Source organism: Gobio gobio (genome assembly GCF_949357685.1).
Source record: "Gobio gobio genome assembly, chromosome: 2".
NCBI classification, from domain to species: Eukaryota; Metazoa; Chordata; class Actinopteri; order Cypriniformes; family Gobionidae; genus Gobio; species Gobio gobio.
In genome coordinates, this window is record NC_137098.1 from 28,584,725 (window position 1) to 28,597,070 (window position 12,346).

The window sequence follows — 12,346 nt, forward strand, 5'->3', positions numbered from 1 at the left end:
GCAAGAAGACAGGACAAGGTCCATGGCAAGGCAGTGGTGGGCCTGGGCCTTGGAGCATGGGCGGACCTGGGTCGTGGAGCATGGACGGACCTGGGCCTTGGAGCATGGGCGGACCTGGGTCGTGGAGCATGGGCGGACCTGGGCCTTGGAGCATGGGCGGACCTGGGTCGTGGAGCATGGGCGGACCTGGGCCTTGGAGCATGGGCGGACCTGGGTCGTGGAGCATGGGCGGACCTGGGCCTTGGAGCATGGGCGGACCTGGGCCTTGGAGCATGGGCGGACCTGGGTCGTGGAGCATGGGCGGACCTGGGCCGTAGAGCATGGGCGACCTGGGCTGTGGAGCATGGGCAGATCTGGGCCGTGGAGCGTGGGCAATGCAGGCAGGCTAGGAAGCCATGGAGGTGTAGGCAGTTCAGGAAGCCATGGTGATGCAGAAAGTTCAAGGGACCATGGCGGTGCAGGAAGTTCAGGGGACCACAGAGGCGCAGCCTGGAGCCATCTCTGGACTCTGGTCAGGGGCTGGAGCCATCTCTGGACGTTGGTCAGGGGCTGAAACCATCTCTGGATGCTGATCATGGGCTGCAGCCATCTCTGGACTCTGGTCATGGGCTGGAGCCCTCTCTGGACTCTGATCACAGGCTTTATCCCAATTTGTGGACTTCATGCTTGTTCACTCGTCCTTGAGGACTGACCACATGTTCTCTATGGGAATAAGATCCAGGGAGTTGCCTGGCCACAGATCCAAAATCTCAGCACAATGATCTCCGAGACACTTCATTATCCCTCTTGCCTTGGCTTGTGACATGGTGCTCCATCATGCTGGAATATTCACAGACCATCACCAAATTGCTCCTTGATCGTTGGGAGAAGTTGCTCTTGCAGGAAGTTTTGATACCATTATTTATTCATGGCAGTGTTTTGGGGCAGAATTGTGAGAGAGCCCACTCCCACTCAAGCTTGACTTACGTGACCTGCCAGAACTAACGCTGCACTTGATTCAAACCTCTCTCCATGAACTTCTTGATAATCTGATAAATGCTATTGATGCTATTGCACATCTTTCTTTGGAGGTAACCATTGCTAACACAAGAACACAATGATCGGAAGTGTTTTGATTTTTTGCAATTATTTAAAATGCACCTGATCACTCTGCACAACAATCTAGTAATGGGAAGCAACACCACAACAACTGAAGCAGCAAATTCAAATTCTGAAACCAGAAAGTGCATTTCCATTATGAAACTTTTAAAGTGACTTTTAAAGTATTTTTTTTTTTAAATTTAGCATTAGCCTATATCAAACATATTTATGTTTTATAAAAAGATGCATATGAATACATTATAAACAATGTATTGCATGTATATATAAATATGTTTACAGCATACTTTACAACATGTAAAGTAAAAAGAAAAAAAAACAATTTATGAATTTTGTGAATTAATAATGTTGAGTCGTTGGCGTAAGAACTCTTATTATTAATGTTAATAAAGGCCTGTAGTGTCGGAACCTTTCGTTGACGACAGTGTTTCCTGAAAGGTTTGTTGTCATTTGCCTGGATACAGTGCTTCATTCAGTGATGCTGCATCGCTAACAGATGAAAATCTGTTGGGGACAAAAATCATTTCGACATCGCATTAAAAGTGTGATAATGATCGACGAGAGCACAGAGCTGTCTGTTTCTATCACGCAGATAGTTCAACGGCTCAAAGGGACTCATTTACACTCTCAGCTGGAGAAACAGGCTAAAGTGAGTAGCTTCAGCTAACGGACTGCAGAGTGTGCAACACGATATACGGTCACTGCATCATACACTGCCAGCTTTCGTTTGCTGCTGTATTTCATTGCAGAGATGTGTTTTTTTCTTTTTAGGAATGTATGCACAAACCCGAAATTAAACTAGAAACACTGAAAGATGATGTGAGAAGATTGTTAAAGGCATCAGGTAAGACATGACGTATGACATTAAAAATGAGTGAATGAGGTAGATATAGAGCATTACTCCATTCTGGAGTAATAAAGTGAAATAGTTTTTACTTTGTTATTATTATTTTTTTCAAAAGTGATTTTAATACAGTATCGTTCAAAAGTTTTGGGTCAGTAATATTTTTGAAGTAATTAATACCTTTAACTTTAAAACAAAGCTTCAATAAATTGATCAAAAGTGACAGTAAAGACATTGAGATTTCTATTTTAAATAAATGCTGTTCTCAGGGAATCATGAAAACATTGCTAATAATAAGAAATGTTTCTTGAGAACCAAATCATCATATTACAATAATGTCTGAAGGATCATGTGATACTGACAACTGGGGTAATTATGCTGAAAATTCAGCTTTAGAAATAAAATAAAAAGTAAATTTAATGAGTGACAAATTATATGATATCTTCCCTTTTTAATAAAACATACAAACATACAAAGCTTTCTAAACTAAACTTAGAAAATATAACAATATAAAAGAAATATAAAAAATATACCCTATTATTATCATACATAATCATGAGCTTATATTGATTAAGAGATGACATCGATTTTTTTCATTTTCATTTTATTTTTCAGATCATTACAATGAAATAGGGAAGGCAAAATGATGTTTAAAATGTGAAGATTATATACAGTATATAGCCTATATTTACTCTCTCTTATTCATGTGTGTAAATTCTATTCAAGGTATTTATGTTTAATAAAAAAACATGTATGTCAAATGTGAACTTGCTCAAGAGATTAATGTGTTTCCTGTTGTAGTGCCACTGATCCTTTTATTCTTGTAGGTTGGGAGAGAAAATTACAAAATGCAGTTTACAGGGAATTACACATGTAAGTGATATCATTTTATAATACATATCATTAAATACAATAGCCAGTTTCTTCTACTTGTATTTTATATTCTGTTTTACATATATAATTTTTTTATTCTTGTGTTGCCATACTGAGATAATCAGCAATAAAAAGGATGACATGAGATTTAGACACGATATTATACTCTTTCTCTCTCTTCTCTCACACACTCATATACACATACAGTCCATTGAACATGTCTAAAGTTTTCCTTCCTCCAGTTTTAGTGTTTATACAGTTTTATGACACGTACTCTTCATGGCAAAATGTAAAAATGACAAGAGACAGAATTACTTCATTAAGCTTAAAATGATCCAGGTACAAATACAGGACAGGACTTAAAGTAGTGTCTGACCTACAATATAAATTGCTTTTACAGAGTGTAGCCCATAAAACTGTTCAAGCTGGCCATTGTTAGAGATGAGAAAAAAACAATAAAAATATATATGTATACCGCATGGCCCCTTGTTTGAAAGGACAGCATTGTCAGATGTTTTGTAGATACACATTTTCTGTTACGTGTTTATCCTAAAATGACTGTTTCTAGCTAATGGGCCTCAGAAAAGAAGTATAGGACTGGCTTCATAAAGTTTGAAAATGGAATATGGTGCAGGTGTCTCTGTTAAATGTCATTTTGTGTAGAGCTTAATGTGGAAGTCTGGTGTATGTCAAGAGTTTTCAGGATGGGTACAATAGAGTGGAACAGGGTTCTCGAAGAACAATTCTCATTAATTTTCTTTGCAGGGGAATTTATTTTTAACGCTAAATTTATGCTAAATGTTTGCTGAATTTTCAACTGAACATGCTTTGGTGTGCAGAAATGTATGAATTTATATGGACTCCTTATATCATTTGGTTATTTGGTGTCCTTTTGGAGTCTCCTAAGTATCCTTTTTTTTGGAAAGACACCTAAATTAACTTTGAAAAAAGAATCACCCTTTGATCTGATGGTTTACTTCGCTAGATATTGCAAATGATGAATTTTAAACAAAGGGCCTGTCCTCCTAATACCTATACTTGTGCTCTTCGCACTTGACCACTTGTCTACTTGCATGACGTATTTCTTGTATTTGGCCAAACTTGTTCAAGTGCAAAGACTGCAAGTGTACGTATCATTTTTGATTACCCAATGGGACAGACTTACAAAACAGTGTTGTACAAATGCAAGAGCTTTATTTACACATTTTGATTTTCAATACTCTTCAAACTTTAAAATGTCGGTTCAGTCTCTAATGTAACACACACAATTTAAATGCGGTGCTTCATATGAAGTGATAAAAAGCAGCAGCAGTAAAAAATTTTTTTTTTTTTTTTTTAACAAAATACACATACTTATCTGCACCAATACAGTTTACAACACCTTACATTTTACTACCAATTCAATTTCATTTCACATTTACTTGTATAGGGCTTTTCACAATACATATAGTTTCAAAGCAGATTTACAGAAAATGCATGTTTCTTCAATTTAGAGTAATTGTTATCAGTCCAAGTAATGTCAATATGTCCAGAAATGTCCAGTTCTAAGATAATAAGTTGTGGTCATAATGATTACAAAATATAGAGAAAATTTGGCATTTACCAAGTTATATGTAATATACATATAAAGTTTTCCTTGACTTGTCCTGAAATCAAGGCGTGTAAGTTACCGAACGTGATGAACGATGGGATAATCGTTTCTTTGCAGCGTTAAGTGTACTGCGCTTTGGCATTTTTCAGACCTGGGACAGTATTGCACACTTACAAACTCAATGCACACACTCTCAAGTGGCCAAGACCGCAAGTGTGGGTCCCTATGGGGAAAATGAATGGGAGAAATGCTTCCATAAAACTCTCTGCCTGACTCACTCACCGCATATATTAGAGAAATCAAACACCGGATGTCTCTGAAGAACTGTCATGAATTAAATGAGAGCACACCCGAAATAATGCTGATTGGCTCCACCAAACATGTAAATAGAATGGACCTGTCCTTTGACATGGATGGGGTTCTTGTCAAACCCTCCTCCCCTGTACGTAATCTTTCTCAAATTACTTCAGTTGTTAAAAACTCTTTTTATCACCTGCGTAATATTGCACGTCTCCACTCCTCTCTCCCTGATGCAGAAACCCTCGTTCATGCACTAATAACTCGTTTGGACCACTGTAATGCCTTATTAATTGGCTTACATTTTGAAAAGGCTACAGTATGTACAAAATGCTCACCTTCTCCATGATCTTCACTGGTTACCTGTTGCATCACATATTTGTTTTAAGGTACTTCTAAATGGTCTTGCACCTCTATATCTCTCAGACCTACTCCGCCCATATCTGCTCTTAGATTATCTGAACTTATTGCACTGTTCTGCACTGGTGCACTCTATAACATGTTTTATATTCGAAAACTAATTTTGACTGTAGGTTTCCATGGAGGTTAAACTAATGTAACTGATGGTTTGTCCCTTGTGTTTATGTGTGGTGTAGTCTGCCTCCCCCTGGGCACCCCAGAGCTCCTCCTGAACACACCAAAGAGCCCCTGGCATATATGCGCAAAGCCCAGGTACACAGTCTTTCTCTTGCATCTTTATCTTTATTATTCTTTCTGACTCTCTCCTTTTTTTTAAGTCTTTATATCTTTCTATCTGTTAATACTCTCATATTTGGACACTAACTGGAAGTAACTTGTCTAAATGTCATTGCATAGATAATGAAATATTAAGTTGCATCTGGCTTTTTTTATAGAACTAACTTTTTTTTCTGAGCCATGACTTTTAGTTACTTGAGTGAATATAGTGTGAAGTCAGTTCTCCTCAAGTTCACAAAGATGTCCTTGCAGGGTATCTATAGATGTAGCTTGTCACATTAACATGATCTCGTTGTCAACATTTGTTCATAAATTCATAAACTTCATAAACTACTACCAATAAAAGTTTGCGGTCTGGTAAGATCTTTCAACGTTTTATATCAATGTCTTGTTCATTGTCTTATTATAACCAAGAATATTTGATCAAAAAATAAAGTAAAAGCTACTGTGAAATATTATTAACTTTAAAATTACTTTTTCTATATGAATATATTGTAAAATGTAATTTATTATAATTTATTATAACGATGGCAAAGCTGAATTTTCAGTATCATTACTCCAGTCTTCAGTGTCATATGATCCTTCAGAAATCATTCTAATATGCTGATTTGCTGCTCAAGACACATTTCCTATTTTTAAAACAGTTGTGCAGCTGTTTTTTTTTTTTTTTGAGGAATTTTGTCTTTTGAGAACTTTTGATCAATTTAATGTATCCTTGCTGAAAAAAAAGTTTTTATTTAATAAATAAATAAAAAATCTTACCCCAAACTTTTGAACAGTAGTGTATGTTTTGTTTTTAATTTTTTCGTAACCTAACAGATTTTTTAAATGAAATATTTTGCTCAAAAAGTGCGTTTGTGCTATTTCCTTTACAATAAATTTCACTTGCTTTATGTTTTGTTTGTTTTTCCAAAGACATTCATACATTAAGTGTTAAAATACATTTTGGAGCTGAACATAAATTCACATTACATGCAACTAGGTACTAGTTACATGTACTAAATAACTAGTAAAGTAACGCATTACTTTTAAATTTACAACAAAATATCCAAGTTACTTTTTCAAATAAGTAATGCAAGTTACTTTGTTTTTCCATTTATTGTCTGACATCTCCTCTCTCGTCTATGTTGAGTGAAATCAGGAGTAAGTGCAGAGGTGTTGTGAGCGCTGTGTAAACATGATGGTTATTGTAGTTCTAGACTGAATGGGATTAGGCATTTACTCATCTTACTTGCACCAAAACAGATTCAGTATTCCTCAAAATAAATAAAAACAGTGAAATACAAACTCAGAATATTACACAAACCTGCAGTAATTAAATATGTTAAATTACACAAATATACTTTATTAACCAACGTCTTTGCTGCTGACCTTCGATGATAAATTTTTTGCTGAAGTAAGTTTTTCTTCAGCAGTAGAGCCGAAAGGTTTGTTTGAGCTGCGCCTTCTACTGTACATGTGTGGATTTTCATTTCCTTCAGCCAGAGGCTTATTCATTTCACTTTTGGCGTGAAAGTACCTTTACATCTGGCAAAAATAGAACTTTTTAGTTATTAAAAAACAAACAAGCAAGTCCAGCTTGGATGAGGAAAAGTAATGCCAAAGTATCATGATGCATTACTTTCTATAAAAAACTAAGGCAATTAGGGATTAACACAATATTGTAATGCATTACTTGTAAAAGTAACTTTCCCCAACACTGTCCTTGTCCTTGTGAGGACATTTTTTGCTCCCCATGAGGAAAACAGCTTCTAAATAAGTGATATTTTTTCGAACATCTAAAAATGCAGAACGTTTTCTCTGATGGGTAGATTTCGGGTTAAGGGTTAGAATATACAGTTTTACAGTATAAAAAGGATTGGAATGTCCACATAAAACATGAAATCACAATGTGTGTGTGTTGTAGGTGAGCTGGGAGAAGAGGATCCTGAAGAGTTTGAACAGTATGTGCACTGAGTTGGGAATCCCACTGGCACGGAAGGTAAAGGTCTAAACCAGCGGATGTACAACAGAATCGATTACATATTCATTTGATCAATTATATGTTTTTTCTTCTTCTCTGTTTTATAGCGTCCCGTCTCAGAGCAGAAAGAGCTCACAAATAAATGGAACGAGATGGGAACTGATGAACCAGGTAATGCACTCACAGTCTGTGCTTCCCTCCTGACATGTTCGAGGTTACATCTCAGTGTGCGTGCGTGCGTGTTAATGCATTGCAGAATGTTTACACACAGAGGTTTGGCTCGCACACAGAAGCTCTGAGCAGTATAACAGCTCCATAACAATGCTATCAGTTTGCAGTGTGTATGATAACATTTACCGTTTTCTGGAGGACACTGGAATAAACAGCCCTTCCTGTGAAACCAGAGCATGTCCAGACCCCTGGACCACATCCCAATAACTAAAGCTAATGGCTATAGATTCTTTTCTTTCTGCTTGCTTTCTTTTGCACGTTTCTTTTTTATTTGTTTCTCTTGAATTACAATTTTGCATTGACTTCAGAACAGAGTGTAATATTGCCAGGCTAACAGCTTTTGTTCATGTTAAAGAAATACTTTCTCTCAAAATTAACACATACATTATTTGCTCCCAAAATGATAATTTACATGTACATCATTTACTCACTCTCAATACACTACCATGTTTTAATGTTCTTTAATTAAGTCTCACCAAGGCTGCATTTACTTGATCATAGAGACAGTAAAAACAGTATAAAATAATAATTTCTATTTTAATATATTTTAAAATGCAATTTATTCCTGTGATGGCAAAGATGAATTTTCAGGATCATTACTCCAGTCTTCAGTGTCACATGATCCTTCAGTAATCATTCTAATATGATAATCCGGTGCTCAAGAAACATCATTATTATCAATGCTGAAAACAGTTGTGCTGCTTAATATTTTTGAGGAAACCTTGATAAACTACCATTCAAAATCCTGGGGTAATTAAGAATTATTATTATTATTTTAAGCAAGGACGCATTAAACGGTAAAAACATTTATAATGTTACACAAAATTTCTATTTCAGATAAATGCTGTTCTTTTGCCCTTTCTATTTATCTAAGAGTCCTGAAAAAAATGTATCACAGTTTCACAGTATCACAAAAAAATAATTAAGCAGTAAAAACTGTTTTCAGTTCTTATTAAACTTATCTTTATTTATGAATCCGTGTCATGCATCTCCTTGCTATCATGATAATTATGACATTAACACTGATAATAATAAGAACTATTAATAATAATTGAGCACTAGTAATAATTGATTAAAATGGATATTTATTCTTGTGCTCACCAAAAATCCATAGTGAGCCCAAGAGAGTTCTTTCAAAAACATTACAATTCTTTTATTACAAAATTAATTGGTCCAAAATTTTGTGTGTGTGTATGTCTAGTGTATTATCAAAATAAATCATACCAATCTCACCTCAGATAATTTCATCATCCTGAATTTCTCATCATTTGCATCATGTTTGGCATCAAGTCTGTCATGTCATTTCGCCATTGTCGCTTGGTTTGTTAGGCCATTAGTCTTCTATCTTGTATGGCATGAAACAAACTAGCTCCTGACAGACCAGTCCATGTCATGATATTATCCAGCCAGAATATTCTCAGTCTTCCAAGACTTCTGAAACCTTCCACTAAACCTGTCAACGGTTGGTTGGTTGGTTGTCAATGGTTGACATGATAATGCCTTCAATGGTATTGACTGATTGTCTCATTACATGACCAAAATAGAATAACTAGCGGGATTTAATTCAGCCATTCGCTCATTGTTCTAGCCAATTTGTATACCTGCTCACTGCTCTCTTCTTTGTCATTGGATTTCATATCAACTTTCTAATGCACTTGTTCTCAAAAGCCTGGATGTGCCTTTCTTCCTCTTCTTCATTGTCCATGCTTTGCAACCGTATTGCAACTGGCCAAACCAGGGGCCAGTTGCATAAACTAAGCCATTATGTTAAGACAGTGTCTTAAGATCTAGTATGACCCACTAGCAGTTAGGCAAGTGGCATTCAGTCTTACTTTTCGTATCAAATTAGGCCAGTCTATGTTTTTATGTAACTGATTTAAAAAAGTTATGAACAGTCTTAAAGAAAAAAATGTATGTCTAACTTGTAAGACTAGTCTTAACGGTTTATGCAACCAGCCTCAGGGCTTTCATCAAACGCAGTTTGGTGAGAGTGCTTACTGATTTATTCTACCATATTTTCGTAATCTTCAGCATCACACCATACCCACTGACAATCTCAATTTCACTTTGTTTATATAATCGGCATTATTCACTTCAATGGGCAGAATAACACCAGCAGCCTGACCAACAGCAGTGCTTCAGTGGCAGAGCAGCTCAACCAGTTTTTTGGCTGCTTCGAGGTGGAAAGAACTGGAACTACAATCAATCCATTTCCCGCCACCAACAGCCAGACACTCGTCATCCAGCCTGCTGAGGTGATATGCACTCTCCGTAAAATCAACATACGGAAAGCAGCTGGTCCAGATGGCAGTCCTCAGAGACTGTGCTGCAGAGTTGGGTGAGGTAAATATCTTCAACCTTTCTCTGCTGCAGTGCACCGCTCCAACCTGTCTGAAGACGTCCGCCAATGCCAAAGCAGCTGCCATAACATCCCTCAATGATTATAGGCCCATTGCACTGACACCTGTAATCATGAAATGCCTGGAGAGGCTGGTTCTGCATCACATCAAGGCTGCTCTGCCACTCACCCTGGACCTCCACAAGTATGCATACAGGGCCAACAGTTCGACAGATGATGCCATCTCCACTGCCCTACACCTGGAACACTGGCTGCTGTTCGTGGACTACAGTTATGCATTTAATACTATCTTACCCAGAAGATTGTTCTCCAAGACACAACACCTGCCTGTGGATTAAGGACTTCTTAACAAACCAGCCACAGTCAGTGATGATGGGCCTGCATCATTCCTCTACTCTGACACTCAGCACAGGAGTCCCACAAGGCTGTGTGCTGAGCCCATTTCTCTACTCTCTGCATACTCATGACTGTATACCATCTTATAACACTAACACCATTATCAATTTCAGCACACACATCTCAGAGGACCTCTCATGGACGATAAACATCATGGTGAGACAAGAAGGCACAAAAGTGACTACTTCTTAAGAAGTTAAAGGAAGTTAAACCGGTCACACCGGCTCTTGGTGTCATTCTACCGCTGCTCCATTGAAAATGTGCTTACACATGGCATGCTGGTGTGGTATGGAGGCAGCTCTGTAGCTGATAAAAAAGGCCTTGCAGAGAGCCATAAAGACTGCGCAAAACTTTACAAACCAACAGCTACCTGCTCTCAATGACAAATTTATCCCCCGTTGCCTGCAGAAAACACACAACATTCAGACCTCATTCACCCTGCCCCTCATTTGTTTGCTACCGGTCAAAACACACATCAAAACAAGATTCATGAACAGTTTATATTCTAAAGTTATCACCACAATGAATTTGAAGACAGGATACCCAGAACTTGATCTACATTCATATTAATGTAAAAGAAAAAACTCAGAAAGTGAAATTTTCATGCCAAGGGACATTTAACTATTCTATAAATGTATACGTTGGCAAGTCCATAATTTCGTATGTATACAATGACAATAAAGAATCGAATCTAATTCGACACTTGACTAAAATGAAAGAAATTAACCTGTTCCAACTTGTTACCATCCACTCAGGTCTCAATTTCTTCATCAGTATTTGTCATTACTTTTGTTTTCGTGACATTAATCAACATGTTATGCTCCTTTGAAGCAATTTCTATGCTGTGTAATAGTTCCTGTAGTTTTTCTGGTGATGTAGCCAGTAACACTGTCATCTGCGTACCTAAGATTGTTGTCTTCCTGCCAAGCCGAAAACCTCAACAACTCATTATTTATTCTGCAAGAATATTGAAGAGGCATAGGGGACAGGTTATATCACTGCCAAACTCATTTTTTTTGACATGGAACCACTCTGACGTAAGGTTGGATGCTATTGATTTCTACAGGTTTCTCATCAGTTGGACCAGATGTGGTGAGAAACCCATACTGAGCATTGTTAGCCAGAGTTGGTCATGCCGAACCCTGTCCAATTCTTTGGTGAAATCAGTGAAGCAAAAATATAGTGGCTGGTTTCTTCAAGGATGATCTGTAGATTTGTAATCTGATCCCGCATGCCCCCTTCTTGGTCTAAAGCCAGCTTGTTCAGGAGCAATTTCGACTTCTAATTTAGATTGTATTCGATCCAAAATTACTTGTAACGGTACCTTGCTAGCATGTGAAACCAGTGCAATGGTTCGGTAATTGCCACACAGAGTCAAATCACCTTTTTTAGTTTTTTAGGTAGCAGCATGAAGACTGATTGTGTCCATTTTTCTGGCCAAATCCCATGGTCCCACTCCTCCATACATTTCTCATGCAATTGATCAAGTGTCACATCTCCTCCCTGCAACTTCTTCGACCTTCAATGGAGGTTTCTCTCTTTCTTGAACATTAATTTTTTTAAATTTTTCTTTCATTCAACATATAATCCCTCACAATATTCCTTCCATTGCTGACACACACCTTCTCTGGTTCAGTTTGTTTGATGCCATTGACTTGAGTTTTGATCTGCTATTGCCCCTCGCTGAATTCTCCTCCAGTTCACTGCACAAAGTTTCCAATTATGCCTTTTTATCATTTCTAAGCATCTTCTGCACTAATTCAAAGGTGCTACTTGAAATCCAGTTCTTTCTATTTTGGGGGTTCTTTGGTAATGTCATCTTAGTAGCATCAAGTATGGTATCCTTGAGTTGTTTCTACAATTCAACTGGTGTATGATGTTTGGCAAGTTTTTGTAGTGCTTCAAATCTGTTTTTCTCCTTCAAGTTGATATTGCTGTTTGAACTTCTCATTGTTGAGTTTCTTCAGATCAATTAGAGGTTTACTGTTTTCTTTTCAA

At 37.4% G+C, this 12,346-nt stretch overlaps 1 protein-coding gene across 2 annotated transcripts in view; it reads left to right on the top strand.

Moving 5' to 3' along the window:
- Positions 1 to 1,512: 1,512 nt before the first annotated feature.
- Positions 1,513 to 12,346, top strand: part of tbc1d19 (TBC1 domain family, member 19) — a 35,017-nt gene continuing 24,183 nt past the window's right edge. For both annotated transcript variants that reach the window (XM_079843515.1, XM_079843516.1), the window contains exons 1-6: positions 1,513 to 1,747; positions 1,870 to 1,942; positions 2,770 to 2,815; positions 5,300 to 5,375; positions 7,306 to 7,380; positions 7,470 to 7,533. In XM_079843515.1, the coding sequence (XP_079699641.1) occupies positions 1,595 to 1,747; positions 1,870 to 1,942; positions 2,770 to 2,815; positions 5,300 to 5,375; positions 7,306 to 7,380; positions 7,470 to 7,533 (487 nt within the window). In that variant the 5' untranslated portion in view covers positions 1,513 to 1,594. The remainder of the gene's footprint in view (positions 1,748 to 1,869; positions 1,943 to 2,769; positions 2,816 to 5,299; positions 5,376 to 7,305; positions 7,381 to 7,469; positions 7,534 to 12,346) is intronic.